The sequence below is a fragment of the Seriola lalandi genome, unplaced genomic scaffold, assembly GCF_002814215.2.
Source record: "Seriola lalandi dorsalis isolate HSWRI2012SDOR001 ecotype SW California unplaced genomic scaffold, Sedor1 jcf7180002054425, whole genome shotgun sequence".
NCBI lineage: Eukaryota > Metazoa > Chordata > Actinopteri > Carangiformes > Carangidae > Seriola > Seriola lalandi.
The window spans coordinates 543532-559977 of record NW_019524978.1 but is presented as its reverse complement, the minus strand read 5'-3'; the positions used below and the strand labels follow the sequence as shown (position 1 = coordinate 559977).

The following is a 16446-nucleotide window of genomic DNA, read 5'->3' as shown; positions in this document are numbered from 1 at the left end:
AGGCAAGTGTGATGAGGCTTATTTGTGACTTTTCTTCTTGCCTTTAATGAAGTTGACTTAGATTATATGGTAAACTGCTGTAAGGCTGTAAACAGGAACCTGTGTCAGTCGAGTTGTAATAAACTTGAATTATTCTTTAAAACTTGATCTTCATTGTCAGTATGTCAAGCACCTCAGTTCTGCATCAGTTGTGTGTGTATTCTCATTTTGTTAGAAGACATGAAGCTGTGGCTATATTTACTCACAGTGGCACTATCTTTATGCGGCGTTCTTCTTCCATGCATCTTCTTTTTTTCTATATTGAAAATCTCTTCCTCTTTACTCTTGTGTGCTCCGCTCCCCCATCGCCTCATCCTCTACATTCAGAAGTATATGCAGTCTATTTTTATTCCTTTCCATCAGACTTCCCTGATTTCCCTGAGATTGAATCCTCAGCCAGATAATGCCTGAAGGAGGCCTGTCCTGTATAGATCCATTAGGTTCTCCAGCTCTTTGCAGGGGAAGTGAAGTGTGGGGAATGTGATGTATATGGCTCAGGGGCTGCGCAAACACAGTGTTTTCAGACAGCCTTACCTGTGCCCTGAGGTTCACTACAGCTACATACATTCATGCAAACTCCCAAGTATACCAACAGCACATGTACAAGTGGTGGACCAGTGTCTGCTGAAGGCCTGTCAGTACCAAATAAGCTTTCTGTATTATTTAAATGACTCATCCTTTATATGCTTTAATAACAGCAATTTCATGAAGACCATTTCTTAATACACTTTATTACTGAATTGTAAAATGACTTGCCAGTGTAAGCGAATAACATTTAAATGCCCATTGCCTCCGCATAATGGGGTGTTAAATGCAGAGATATGCTACACACTAAGGTCTGGGGACAAAGAAATCACCACTTCCTCTGCAGTCAAACGGCAGCCCCTCTCTGACAACCCAAATTATTTTTTCAGTTGGTCGGCCTCAACCCTCAGCACTCTTTGCCTCCGTACCACTCTCCATTGGGAATCTTCGCACCACCTTTGGATTCAATATTTTTTACTCTTTTTAATTAGCTTGGATTTTTAAGCCTCTTAATCAAATTGAAAGTGCTCTCCATCTCTCTGCTCTGTGCATCCACATGGGAGAACAGGGCAAATCCTGTACAATGACAAAGTTAGTTCTGCAGACATGCCTCTCCATCAGATCAAATACTCACAGCGAGTTTACGTTTGTTTCAAATATCGTGTACTCTCTGTTTTCTTGATGGATGCATCACATCTGCTGCGTGAGATAGGTTTGAGGGGTCTTACCACCTGCAGTTACTGTCTGACCCATCAGCTGCATTGATTAGAAAAGTAAAATAAAAATCCTCCCAGAAACCTCCTGTAATTCCCCCGCCTGTATTTCTCAAGGCTGTGTCCAGAGCCTCATCTTTAAAAGCTCTCCCTGGTGCACTTTAGATTGAGGTCAGTTAAGGCATGTGTGGCACTGCAATCTGAATCATCCGGTTAAACACATTAAAGATCTGCCCTGCTCCCTCCCACAGATGCAGCTACTGTAGGATAAGATAGCAGCATACTAACTTTGTTGGAACAAAATGTGCATTGTTGTCTACTGATTTGAACCGAGAGTCCCAGCCAAGAGTGTTCTTTGGAAATAAAGATGAGAATAAAAGGGGTAAGGTGTTCCAGGAGAGAGAGGAAATATCAGCCTTAGTTTTAGACAAATACACCTTTATGACTGTGCACAAATCTGCAGCTTTGAAGCAACATACGGGAAAGTGCAGGAATGTGTCACGGTTTCATTACACAGTGACCACGAGGGTCTCAGGAAACTGATCTTGACGTGTCATGATGACAAAAACAATCGCTGCACCCATTAAACATAAGACATTTACTGTGTTAAATAGTGCCTCTGCTGTTTTTTCCTTGAAGTGTTTTAACTTGAGACCAGATTGTAAAGTATGGAACAGATTAGTTTTTTCTGACTTTTTTCTCAGAATTCTGAGATTAAAGTCAGAATTCTAAAAAAAAAAAATCTTTTTTTTCCACGTGGTCCTAATCCTCTTCTGTAGTAAACAAATAATACTACGTATGAGCATTTGGAAGCGGCATCAGTGTAAGCGTTTTCTCAGAATTAAAACCACATTTCCCATATTTTGCATAAACCTAATTTTTTTTCTGTCACAGAGAGATGTGGATTCTTGATCCCATTGTAAACCAATACAGCACGTTTCATAACAAATCAAACCTTTGGTCATTCAGATCAATGTGAAACGCAGTGTTGAAGCCTGTAGAAGTGGAACATACTGAAAAAGTGAATATAAAGGAAATAATGTAGCAGGAGGTAAATAACATTTTGAGCTGAGTTTACATGTTGTCTGGCTTTATAAGAAGAGTTTTCCCATGATGTGCAGGTGGAGCATGTTTAAGACCTTTTAAGTAGAAACTCTGACTCGTCTGGAGGTAGAGGTCTGGTCTTGCTTGTCTTGATATGGAGCTTATAGGCTGTTTTCCTCCTACCAGTAAGTGAGTGCTGGGATTTACTCTTGTGTCCTGCAGAGAGGACAAGCAAAACATGGAAATACGGGAAGAAACCATATGGCCATGAATGGAATGTGAAAACTGAGAATTGTGTGGCTGAGAGCGCAGGCGGCTTGTGTCCCTCCCTCTCTGTGCAGTGTTGAGGGGGTCAAGTCAGTAATGATCCTTTATGTATTATGATCTGAGCTACATCTTTCTTTCTCCACAGGGATCATAGAAATGCACATGATGATCACCCTTTGAGTTTGAGCAGTATGTGTGAGCGTGTATGTCTGGATGTCTTGTTTAGTCTTGAGTGTGTATTGTGTGTGTGTGTGTGTGTGTGTGTGTGTGTGTGTGTGTGTGTGTGTGTGTGTGTGTGTGTGTGTGTGTGTGTGCGTGCATATGTTGATGTCTGTACGTTGTGGTTCGTGGTGTCCTCACTGGTCCCTCTCGCTGTCCTCTCTTGTGTATGTGCGCCCTTTCCCCCCCACCTTACAGGAGATTTGGATGGCCATTGGTGGGACCATGCGTCTTGGCATAGCAGCGAGGCCTCCCCAATGTCTTTGGTGAGACATGTGGAGCCCTGCCTTGACCCCCCTCCCCTCCCTCCTGCCCCATAACCCCAATATCTCTCTCCCTCTCTCTGTCTCTCTCCTCCCCCCATCCCCCCTTCTCCTAGAGTCTTTTGTCATTTCATGTTTCCTTCGTTTTATTTACACCTTTGCATGTTGTTTTTCTGTTTTTCTTTCTGTTTTTATCCCACACCTGTAGGGGACAGTCAAAGGGGAAAAAGAAAAACTATTGAGCAGGCATTTATGTCCGAGCCGACACACACCTTATCTGAGAGGCAAAAGAAAATGGTGCGCTTTGGGGGACACTCATTTGAAGAGGACTTGGCATGGTGTGAACCGCAGGTTAAAGACTCGGGAGTTGATACGTGCAGTAGCACTACCCTAAACGAGGAGCATAGCCATAGTGAGAAGGTACTGAGACAATCTAGCCTGCATTTTGTTATTATTATTATTATTATTATTATTATTATTATTATTATTATTTACCTACCCATCCAGTCTTTGTTTGCTCTCTGTCACTAAGTGTAAATAGGTGAGATGTTTGTTTTTTGGATTTTATTTGACATATAAATTGATTTCTCTTGCGATTTCGTTCCTTTTGTTTTTCGGTTACTTTTGGCTCCACCTTGCTCGGTGTTGCCGAAAAAGTCTTTTGGGGGCACCCTCTTTGCTTGCTACTTGTACTTGCTGTTTTGCTCTCCAAACAGAAACTACACATCTTATAGAAGTTGTTAAAGAAAAGCATTGACACACAACCTCTCTGTTTGTCATGGCACACAGGAATGTGGGTCTCTCCTAGTTGCATGCTCGTTCTCCTCCGTATGTTGTGTTCTTGCTCTGCAGCGGTCCTGTTTAGTGCAGTGGGAACACCTTTACTCAGGCCCGTCCCTGTCACTCTGCTGCCCTACCCACAGCACCCAGTCCAGACAGAACCTGCCTCCTGCCCAACTTTCCATTCACTTCTATAGCAAAACTCAAATTACTGTAAAAGCACAAAACAGGGAAGATTGGATTTGTTTTGCACAAAAACTAAAACATTTGTTTTTCTTTTTTCCCTTCCACTGCCGCATCTGTGATTCCACCCTCTCTGTGTCTCATGGCTTTACTCTGTGCTTTTCGTTTTTTCATCCTTTCTCTTCTATGAACTGACGCCTCATAGTCTACCTCATCTGTTTTTTGTATCATAGATTATCTTTTTCCCCCTTTTTTCATCGTCTGCTACCCCCTCACTACTCCACTCGATGGTGGTCGTGTGTGTGTAGTGAAGCACCGGAGTGAGACTCCGGTCTTCCTGCTCCAGTTTGAAGAGCTGGTTTGAGGAGGAGTGTTGGGGCTGCTTGCTTTACTCTGCATGGGGCGCTGCATGAGCTCACTCCACCTTCACACTGGCAGGTTCTCACAAGCTCTGGAAGTAACACCTGATGGTATTGTCGAGTTGTATTTATGAGCTGTAATTTGCCGTAAAAGTTGTCAGTTTTTCATCAATACTTTTGTCGATAATTAGGATCATAACATTCCTTCATTTAGAATTTAAATAACTGAGCTGGCTGTTATCTAAAGAAACCAAAAAGTCTTGACGATGCCACCAGAGTTTGTGTGAACTTTGTCCCCTGAGTGAATAAATACTTCCCCCATGCCCCCCTTTCACTATGGACAGTTGTCTGCTTTGGTCTGAAGTGATCAAATTCAAGTGGATGAGTTGTTAAACAAAAGGTGTGTTGTCGCTCTGACCTTGTAGCACCCGGTGACGTGGCAGCCGTCCAAAGATGGAGATCGCCTAATAGGGCGTATTTTGCTCAACAAGCGAATGAAAGATGGAAGTGTGCCTCGAGACTCAGGAGCTCTGCTTGGTCTGAAGGTGAGCTTATGATATGTCTGTTTACCTGTCTGTTTGTGCATACACTGAAAATTTTGCACTGGACCGTCATGCTGTCTGCTGTGGCACCATCATGCTACTTCCAAAATAGCATGTTAGATTTCACACATGGAACAAACAGTATATGACACAGAATATGTAAGGCCAAAGAATTCTGGGTAAATTTGAGATCCCTCTTTCTCTGTTAACATCTAACTTCTCAGCTGTGATATATATATATATATATATATATATATATATATATATATATATATATATATATATATATATATTTGTGGCCTCATTTTTGTGTGTGGCTCCCTGATTTTCTCCTTGGCTTCCAATTATTGATTACATCATAGTGCTACTCAGTATTAATATTCATTAGGGACTTGATTATTTTCCTGATGAATATTAATTAGCAGCATTTGATATTGAGCTCTATAATTTTCTGTACTCACTCACATTGAACTGCTTTAATGAACTGCATTCTGCCTCTTAGAGGAAACAAGTCAGTCCAGAGCCTGTCAGTGTTGTCACTGTGTCACTGCTCACATCTGACACACTGCACAGTTATTTCAGTGTTAATGTATTGACACAATCCCTACATATTTATTTATATTCTGTTAATATATATATTCTTACTTATGTTCTTACTCTTGGATTACATGACTTAAACCTTCAGTCAGTTTGTGATTTCACTGCATTCCCAAATATAAAATACATTCTGCTGTTGTAGATACTTTGGTTTCCCTTCTCTCTCTTAACTGTTGCATAAATCTGTAGGTGGTGTACACTGGAAAAAAAAAACAGGAATAAGCTGAGCAGCCAAAGTCCAGAGGAGCATGGTGGGCCATGAGGAGAGAGAACAGAGAGCAGCAAGATGGGGAAAAATCATTACTGATTGAATGAGCCTCCTGAAATGGCATGTTTGTGTCTGCTCAGTGCCTCTGTGCGTTTCTGTCCGCTCAGCAGCAGCCAACCACCTCAGCAATCCAGCCAGTCAGTCCATCAGTTAGGCTGCCAGCCTTGCCCTCGCTGCCCATCTCTCCCTCTCTGTTCCTTTGCGAGCCTCCCTCTCTGGCTCCTGCCTGTTACATAAAGCCATTTCATTTAGCAGACTTCCCTAAGCTCCTTTGTATGTTGGCATTCAGCTGCCATTAAGAGGGATTTTTATTTGTATGATGCCCATGTAAGCTGAGCAGAGTGGAGTACAGCAGCTCAGGACTGTACAGTACAGCTCTAGCCCACGGCCCTGTACTGTTACAGAACCACAGAGAGGCACCAGAGTGTGTCTCTGGGGAATAAAGTGTAGCCCGGGACATTTGTTAAAAAACAGAGATGCACTTTTACCATTGCCCCTCTCCTTGTAATGCTTTTATTGAGCATTCATACCTTGCAGGCAAGAGCTAAAGCAACGACATCAACAGGACACTTGGAAAAAAAAAACTACTCCTGCAAGCTACCCTACACGTGCTACATCTTCATGAAGAGTTAACATGGCACATTAATGCTGTGGCTATAGTAACACTCACAGTTCAGGTTTAGTTTACACATGTGTTTCACTGCTAATCCAGTCACCTCTCTGCTTTTACAGGTGGTGGGAGGCAAGATGACAGAATCTGGTAGACTTTGTGCTTTCATCACAAAAGTGAGGAAAGGAAGTCTAGCAGACACTGTTGGACACCTCAGACCAGGTATTAAAACACAAACCCAATTTTTTCTATAGAAATGAAATGACAGGATCTAGTAGTATTCAGCATGCTCTAGAGGTACATAATTAAGCAATATCCCAGGAGAGGGAGTGATGTTGTACTGAATATCAGCTTGGCCTGCGGTCTCGTACCGTAGACAGTCAGAGCCGTGCTGGTATTCAGTACAACGTCACAACAAAGAGTGTGATATTGCTTTTATACAACGGTTCTACGTGCGCCATATTAGTTAAATAAGCAACAACAGGTTATGATTTGTTTGTTTATTTGTTTTTATATCATTTATTTGGCTACACCAACACAAGGAGTTCCACAACTGGACTGGTATTGGACTGTTGCTAAGCAACATAAACATTTCTCTGACTTGCACACTAGCTTGCTACTGCTGAAGCATCCAGGTTTCTTCCATTCATCCTCTTCTGACGACCACACATCATTTAATTCAAATGTTATTTCTGCAAATATATTGATCTTTGCAAAGTTTGTTACAATCTAAGAAAGATAACGACCGTTAATGTAACGCTGATTAACGATTAACAGAACACCTATGAAGCGGAGCGATACATGTAGTTAAAGGTGCTGTTGTACTTTATATCAGTGCTCATGGAATGCCTCTCATCCAATCAAATTGCTTGGTCAGAACTAACTGTTGTATAATGATATGTATTTTTTACACTGTGACGACACAGGTAGTGGCAGATTGAAATATTCCATGTGATATTGAGTATCTCTGGTGTTTTTGCAGGTGACCAGGTGCTGGAGTGGAACGGGAAGCTTTTACAAGGAGCCACATTTAAAGAAGTTTACAATATCATACTAGAATCCAAGCCTGAGCCGCAGGTGGAGTTAGTGGTCTCACGGCCTATAGGGTGAGAGCTCACAAATAATGACACACACGTTATACTCTTCACAAGACAACAACAAGAAGCCCTGTTGACAGTGACTAAGTTGTTTGGTTTGAGAACAGTCTGTGCTGTATTTGTTAAATACCACACCAAGCATTCTGAGCACGAGTTTCTTGTTTTTGTTAAATATTTGTTTGAAAATTTAAATTGAACCAATAACAAGTAACACCAGGACTGAGAGTGTCCTGCCTCTTACCAAGTGCATGCTGGGATAGGTTCCAGGCCTTTGTGACCCTGAAAAAGGAACAATCACCTTGAGTGGATGAATTTATGAACCAAACTACATGTTACTATTTTGCCAAGCAGCTAAACATAGTAGTTTGTCGGTAACATCTACAGGTATAAATGTTGATTTTTTTAAAGAGCTTTTCAATGTTAATGCATCTGTTGTGCAGTAAAATGTATTTTTTTTAAGAATTTCAGAATGGTTTCAGATGTGATGTAGTCAGTCAGAACAAACACTTTTTAAAAATCAATGTCTTTACAGTAGACATGCATGAACAACATCTACATCACAAATTAAAACTGATTAGAGCAGGGATTATGCATCAGACTGAGACTACGTCATTTACCTTCATCACCCCCCATTCATAGCCTTCCTCTAAGAGCTGTTACAGTACAATACAATATGGCTCATTCACGTAACGTCACTGCCTTTATGACTCGGGCTAACTTTGAATTGTATTTAATTCTCTATAATATGGAGCCATGAAGAGGGAAGTCCAAGTGGGAACATAGCAGGTGTTCTCACAGAATGTGTTTATGAAGGAGCGGGGCCGACTAGTTTATTTAACATCTGTCCCCCCCCCCCCCGGCTGCGGCTCTGTCGGCCTGGGCATCGTTTGGGACCGAACTCCACCGCCCAGCAGAATAAAAGCCTGCCACCTGGCTCGCGCTCTCTCCTTCCAATTGTTTTCGAATGGGGAAATTGTGGGGGGAAAACAGCAGCACCTTTTCTTTGTCAGCTCCTATATCTGACCTGCTTTGCACTGCTGAGGGAGATGCTGGGTAAATGAAGACTAATGCAGTGCTTACGGTCATTACAGCACAGTGCGTTCAGCATTAGCTCAGATTGATCCTCTCCAACCCCTCCTCCTCTTCTGCCTCGCACACTCACACTCTCTCTGTTTTTTTATTTTTTTTTAACAGAGATATTCCAAGGATACCAGACAGCACACATGCACAACTGGAATCAAGTGAGTCTTGTCAAGATCATTAGCCGATGTTATTATCCCATTTTATCCCATTAATCAGCCTAGAAACATCAAGTGAAGGAAATGTCTGAGAGAGTTGCTTCTGTCACTCTGCCTCTCTGTATTTCTGTCTTCTCACGGCATGGTCTCCTGTCCTCTTCCTGTCTGTCTTCTTGCGTCTCTCTATCTTTGTTACTCCCAACCCTTCCTCTCTCGTTTTGTCTCTCCCCACGTTACTAAAACTAAAAACTAAAAACCAACACCACTGCTTAGTAATCTCACCGTGTCGCCTGTGCCCCGTCAGGTTCGAGTTCTTTTGAGTCTCAGAAGATGGATCGCCCGTCTATCTCCGTCACATCCCCCATGAGTCCCAGTATGCTGAGGGACGCCCCCCAGTACCTGTCAGGACAGCTTTCAGTAAGTGACCTGAGCATGACGTAAAGACTTCATGTGAGATCCTCTGGAGGGGCGGCATTGTTTGATTGATTCGTCCTGTGTTGAAGTCATATGAATAAGATTAGTGAGGTTAGTGAGTAAAATATTCACATTGTTGATTCATTATGTGACTCAAAATATGACTAAAGTCCTAGTTGAAACCACTGTTAGAGCTACCAGGCACAGCTCCTCTCACTCTGCCTGTTCAGCTGGCTCTTTACCAACCTAGCACAGGATTGTAGATCAGGTTACCATGTGTGTTGTCCATTATCTAGTATAAAATCCCTCTTGGGGTAAATGGGTAAAAGGCTGCATTAAAGCAAGAGATAAATCCACACTCAACTTTAGGATCCACATGGGAAATAGCTTTAGCATCTGGGAACACCTCGAGGACATGTTTTTCTAACATCGATATTTATGAGACATGGCTGGGTTTGACTAACATTGGGATTAAATGTAAATATTCACCATTTGTCCCATAGAGTCATCGACTGCATCCTGTCAGCCAATCAGAATAAGCTCTGCAACCTTACCTATTATACCTGTTCTGTTCTGTATTTCCATGAGAGGGCCGACCTTGAAATCCCCGACAAAAACAGCTAATCACTGAAACAGTGAACAGTTCATTGAATAAACCTTGTAAGAGATGCAGTGCCTGATGAATAATTCTACACAGACTCAACTGTCAGTATATTTTTGGAGCAGTCTTTAAATTGTGCGAAAGGATAACAACTGGGGTTAACGTCACTGTGACGCAAGCTCTGAAGCAGACAAGAAAAGGTCCAGAGAAGAAAGAGGGAGATAATTGTGAGCCATTGATAATTTGCTCAAAGGGCCTGTGCAGAACAGAGCAGAGAAGCTCAGGGACAAGTAATCTTTGATTAAGTAGAAAGACGCAGAGAAGCACAGATATAAATGAAAGGTGAGAAAGAACACACTCACTGACCTGAATCTCCCATCTGAAACTCCAAACTTCTGTTGTTGTGTTTATAGTGTATTGTGAGTTTTTGTTGTTTTGTGGGGTTTTGGTTTTATTGCATTTTCTTTTCTTTTCTTTCTTTTTCTTTATTTTTTGCTGTTTAATTTTGCTTATCCAGAGCCAAAGCCTTAGTAGAAGAACAACGCCTTTTGCCCCTAGGGTCCAGGTAATGGGCCCTGTCTGCAGGGCACACTCTCTATTTGGTCTTTGCTCATTGACTGTTGACTGGCCTTTTTTCTGTTTCCCATACTTTGGAAAATGCATTCCCTGAGAAATGGCAGTTTCAAGTTTCCCTCTCAGTGCAGTGCATTGTCATTTTCCTCTATTTTATTTCTTGGTATCACTGTTATGATGACAGTTTTTATTACTCATTTTAACCCATTCACATCATTATTCTTAAGTAGTGCACGTTCAACTAATCCGAACACAGTTGAAGAGACACTCTCCCATTGCCTGATTTCTTCTTCTATGTGTCTAGTGATTGACCCCATCTTCTGTAGTACTTCTTTGGGATCTCCACCACGGCAATGCTGGAGGGTGTCTCCATGATTTTTTCTAGGACAAAGGACTTGGGTTGTTTTCTGCTTCAGTGTGACATGAACCCAGGCCTTAATAATTCCAACCCTACATACATCTACAGGCGGATTCCTCCATGTGCGAGTTGAAGTGATGCCAATTAGCAGATCATGGTTAATGGGTCTGGAGTTTGATGTTGCAGTGAAAAGATACCAAGTTCACCGTCCTTGTTTTGGAAACCAAATTGCATTTAACCTTCCAGATGAGAGTTAAAGAATAAACAAATTGTACCTCCCAAATAACAAACTTCAAACTGGGCACAGCTGTGAGGATTTCCTTCGCTGTGAGGGTCTATTTTAATCTGTCATCGTAAATATCAGGCTGTCTTTGCTGTGGTTTTTTGTTTTATGACACGCGATAGAATCACTTTGTGTGACTGTCTATTCTTGATTCGGTTAGCCTAAAGGTTAATACTCCTCCTCGGAGCTTTGGATATTTATCTTGCTGACACTGTTGTGTTGTTTTACTCAAGAGTACCCTCAACAAACTTTGTATGAATCTGATGTGAGAATATTGTTACTACACATAGTGGAGGCTGCAGATTTCTGAAAAGATAAGCAGCGTGTGTTTCTTAAATTTCAAAGTGTCTAAACACATGATGCGGAGTTAGAATTGAGGTAAATATTTTTTATATCTTTGTGCGTGTGTGTGTTTGTAAGTTTTGTACTCTTGGAGAAGTGCGTATGTCTCAGTTAATTATTCAGCTGGTCACGTTGTAAAGTCACTTAGATGTTGTATATTTGAGCAGTTTTTTGGACAATGTGTATTATCACACATTATGTAATCATTCAGTTTCCAAGGTGAATGTGGAGACAGTATATTGCTATTTTGCAGTATCTGGTATTTTGGTGGGCTACGAGTTTAGAGATTATTTGGTACAATTTGTTTTCCAATAAGCGCCCTGCTGTCTGTTTTTCCCGATACCAGATCTTGAATGCCCCCTCTTGCGTTGCTGCATGTATAGCCAGTAGTTTTAAACAGTGCAGACCCCTCCCATAATCATATTTTAAAGAAGTATGGACAAGAGCTTAGAAGTTTTATTTCTCATTTCATCTCCTTCCTTTAAGGCTTCAGTTGGACTTTTTCTTCTTCTAAGTGTCTTCTGTTGGAGTCCATACTTCCCTTTTAGTGTGAACTGTCTTCGATTCCTCCTGCAACAGCATGATTGATTTCTCCACATCAATGCCCATTGAATATCTGGAAGAACATTATTAGATACATCATCATCACTGACACACAGTATCGTTTCAACAGAGCACATGCTGTTAATTTCAGAGCATGTTGCCTTTAGCATTTTAATTCAGTTATAATGACATTCAGGCCAGTTTATTCATCATAAACACATTTTAAAACAAACACACCAAAAAAACATGATGAATACAGATCATATAATAAATATGGCACCATGCACACAAATGAAAAACACATCTTTTCACTAAAGGAGGGTCACTAATGTAGATATTAAAGTATCACTCATATTTTAATATCTTATTTTGACATTTTTAACATCATACCATGTTGACGATGACACAGTAAGTCCATGTTTCAATGAACACTTTGAGAAATTTCCCCACCAAGCATGTGACCTGACATCATTTTAGCAGGTAGACAACTTGCTCCTTGTCTCTGAAGGGTGAATACAGGAGAAGACCCAATGCTGTAGTCAAACACTGTCACTGGAAATGAGATAGGCCTTAATAAAAGACATAAACGCATATGTAATTACTTAATTTCTAACTTAATGACGTTGTCTTCTCCTGCATTATTCCCTGTGTGAGTTGTTACTCGTGTTAGCCCTGAGCTGTCTCTCAGCAGGCCGTCTCTGCTCTGCCCCTGCAGGTCAAACTGTGGTACGACAAAGTGGGCCATCAACTAATCGTCACCATCCTGGGCGCCAAAGACCTGCCACCCAGGGAAGATGGTCGGCCCAGGAACCCTTATGTCAAAATCTATTTCCTCCCTGATAGAAGGTAAGAGTAGGAAGAGCTACCATCTGCTGATCTGCTTATTTTACCCACCACAGTCACTTAATACCATTTCATTTTATTTCTTTCAGAAAGCAGTTGAACACTAGTCGACAGCACAGACTCATAATAATCTTAAGAAAGTAGATTTGGTATTAGTGTGGGTTTTTTGGGGGGCATTGATGTCAACGCAAGGTTCTGTGTTATTGTTTTTAGCCATTAGCATCAGGAAAGGAAATATAGATATCTGTGGATGTGTCCATTTACTTTGTTGGTTGTTCAGTGTAGTTTTACATCTTGTTAAGCAGTTCTTTCTTATGCACTGATGCAGGAAGTGGCCCTTTTCCGAAGGATAGTACAGTCGTCTTGCCATCTCATCCTCATCAGCATGCCACAGTGCTGTACTCTGTCCTGTGTTGTGCTATTGATCTGTTGTATTCGTGGCTCTTCTCTATCATGGTTGTAAATAAAAACAGTTTGAATTATTGTTCCTCCAGCGACAAAAGCAAGAGGAGAACAAAAACGGTAAAGAAATCCTTAGAGCCCAAATGGAACCAGACCTTTATGTATTCGCCGGTGCACCGGCGGGAGTTTCGGGAGCGCATGCTGGAGATCACATTATGGGACCAAGCCAGGGTGAGGGAGGAGGAGAGTGAATTCCTGGGAGAGGTAAGAGAACCAAACCCCACCCATCAGGGACACTCACTCACAGTTTCTCAGCTGAGCCTCTTGAATGGGGTCATTGGCCATGACAAGGTTTTTGGTGGTTTAGTCTTTGTCCAACGTCGACAGGGAACTTAGTTGTTTTCATTTTCTCTGTAAAACTCTTCTGATGAATAAACACACCACACAAGAGGGAAGGGTTTGTTTGGGACTGACGCTCATTGGAGGAGCTCTATTACATGAACTGTGGCACCATTGTATGTTGTGTGTTGCTGTAACTCCATCAGTGGACATGTTTGAGGTAAGAGACCTTACCGTGGCCTTTTCCCTCTGACAGATCCTGATTGAGCTGGAGACTGCTCTTCTGGATGACGAGCCACACTGGTACAAGCTACAAACACACGATGTATCCTCCATCCCGCTCCCACGTGCCTCCCCAAACACACAGCGCAGGCAGCTCCATGGAGAGAGTCCAACAAGGAGGCTGCAGAGTATGTAATGCCTCTGTCCCTGACACATGTCACACAACTCTAAATGTTATGCTGAAAAATACATAGAGCCAGGGCAGCTGATTTTCTTTTGTCTGGTGCAGGACAGATAAACAAAAATTTGCAACAATTGAGTAAAAAGTCAGTAACATCCATCTTGTCTGTGTCAATGAGATCTGAATATCTTTTTTAACTGCTCATCAGGAAATTGTTAGTTAGAAAGAGCTGACAGAGATATTGAGCTGTTTTGCGGTGTGTTACCACCGAGAATGACACTCAGAAAAACGCATACCTCCGCCAAGGACAAACAATCCTACACACGTCTGTCAGATCCAGACTATTATCTGGATGTGCACCTAATTGTACAAAGTCATAGATCTGAACCTCATGTATATATCTGCTTTTTTTGTACATCAACATTATTTCTTAAGAATTGACAAAAATGTTGAAAAATGCCTTATTTCACAATGTTAAGTGATAAAAAGAATTCCTGGATCCGCCCCTTTAACCATATTGGCACCAAAATTGAATGGGTTCTTCTCTGGCCCATATCGCATCCCACCATCATCCTTGATTTGATGCAAATCGGTCCGTTTTTTTACTTTTATTACAAAGAGACACGGGTGAAAACAGCCTCCTTGGTGGAGGTAACAACACATGTTTTTTCAGGTTGCTGATAACTCAGCCCTGGGATTTGCTCTTATTAACTGAAGTAAAACCACACTGTCATACTCACAAAGAAATGTGTGTTTAAAGACAGTACAGTATATTGCCAACATGCTAGGAACACTACCGTTACAAGACCTCTGTTGAATAGTGAAGTCAGAATAACCACTTTGTAATTGATGCACATTTTGTTTTTGTCATCTGTGTTACATCAACCCTACTGCTTCTGCTTTTACAGACAAAGGCTCATATTCTTACAACTCAGGTAAAGGACCTCTGCACTTGCAGGCAGCGCTGCTCTACGGAGCATCTGAGTGTTCTCCTGTCCTTTTGAAAGATGCATCCTTGTGCCCTGATTCTCCGCCCCTTTTTCCATGAAGGGTGCACGTTTCTGCTGCCTTACATGGATTTCAGTGTGGTGAGCTGGTGTCGAGTTTACACTACTTGTTTGGCAGCAGACACATGCACACTCGAGGGAAAGAGAGATCTGGGACACAGTGGTCTCTCCCTCTCTGTGTATTCACCTGTTAAATATCTCACAATCCCATCTCGCAACCCGCAACCATATCCTGAACAACTGCACTCGATCCTGATCCTCATCCTAAAGTGGTGTTATAAAAACTCAGGCTGTCTGCCAGTCCTGCCAGAAAATATCATTTGATTGTGACCACTTGCTTTTCCTCTGTTATGTTTTGTATACTGTTTATTATTTTGTCCATTATGAATATGTTCCCTTTTAGAATAGCATAAAAAACTGTTGGCAAACTTCTGCAGCCCATTTTGCTTTGCTTGTGTTTGTGTGTCGTGAATGTGAATATGTTATGAAATTGTCCTAGGAAATAGCAGATGACTCTGTTCCTGGTGTGATACTTTTTATTCTTTATTTATACTTGTTATTCTTAATCATGTGAAACAGTGATGGTATATTTAAAACAAAAACAGAATGCTGTGATTATCTTTGTGCATAATATATTATTTTCTAGTGTTATATTTCCTCTATGTAAAACCCAAAATAGCTCTTTTGGCCCCGCCCTCGCCGCTTTTCCATTCTGTGACCAGATACTGGTTAACATGCTTTAGATGACTGCACTGTAGTCACTGTACTGCTTCCGCTAGACACTTAAGACTTGCTCACTTCCCCACCAGGACGATTTTCTGGGTGTTTGTGTTAGTGTGAGGTGAAAGAGCTGACAGCTGTAAAAAGTTTCCAGCCAACTGAGATGAGAGGTTGGGAGCGGCACTGCCAGAGTGCAGCACTTGTCATTTCTGAAAAAGCACACGTGTCCAGTTGATTTAAGTTGACTGAACGGTGAAGGCGGGAGGGGGAGGGGTTGGAGGGGTGGGCTGCAGTGAGGGTGTCATACTTTAAAGAGAGGGGACGGGGAGAGGTGATAAGGCAACTGGGGAGGATGAAGAAAGAGCTGTAAAGCCATATCACTTCTCCCGCCCGCACCTTCACATGTAAATTGAGTGACTGAGTGTGTCATTTAAAAGTGTCACAGTTCAGATGAAGAGAGATGTGCTGTGTTTGTTGAAGTGGAGCAGCAAAATGCAGCATTATTTGTTACGGCTGACGCATATTTTCACATATGTTAGAGACTGACACTATATGCAGTCACAGCATATGTGCAATCTTCAGTTTAACCAATGAAGATTAGAGTCTGACCAGGGAGGAATAATACAAACAATTGGTACTATGGAGTGTAAATGACTTCTTTCTGTTTCCCCATTTCCCCCCGTCTCCATCTGTCTCTTTCTCTCCTGTTCCTCCTTTTCCTCTCCTCCATGTTCCCATTGTTCTCTGTCTCTTCATCTCAAAGGATCCCAGAGGATTAGTGACAGTGAGATCTCAGACTACGATTGTGAAGACGGTGTTGGGGTAATAACAGGTAATGTACTATCCTCATGTTAACATGCAGTTTAAGTATTAT

At 41.8% G+C, this 16446-nt stretch overlaps 1 protein-coding gene across 1 annotated transcript in view; it reads left to right on the top strand.

Annotated features, from left to right (window-relative positions):
• The window catches only part of rims2a (regulating synaptic membrane exocytosis 2a), a 100690-nt gene that overhangs the window by 36259 nt on the left and 47985 nt on the right, over window positions 1-16446 (top strand). The window contains exons 3-13 of the mRNA XM_087175178.1: window positions 3006-3073; window positions 4818-4937; window positions 6532-6631; window positions 7392-7515; window positions 8701-8747; window positions 9049-9161; window positions 12574-12704; window positions 13196-13367; window positions 13699-13852; window positions 14754-14780; window positions 16336-16404. Coding sequence (XP_087031304.1) covers window positions 3006-3073; window positions 4818-4937; window positions 6532-6631; window positions 7392-7515; window positions 8701-8747; window positions 9049-9161; window positions 12574-12704; window positions 13196-13367; window positions 13699-13852; window positions 14754-14780; window positions 16336-16404 — 1125 coding nt within the window. The remainder of the gene's footprint in view (window positions 1-3005; window positions 3074-4817; window positions 4938-6531; window positions 6632-7391; window positions 7516-8700; window positions 8748-9048; window positions 9162-12573; window positions 12705-13195; window positions 13368-13698; window positions 13853-14753; window positions 14781-16335; window positions 16405-16446) is intronic.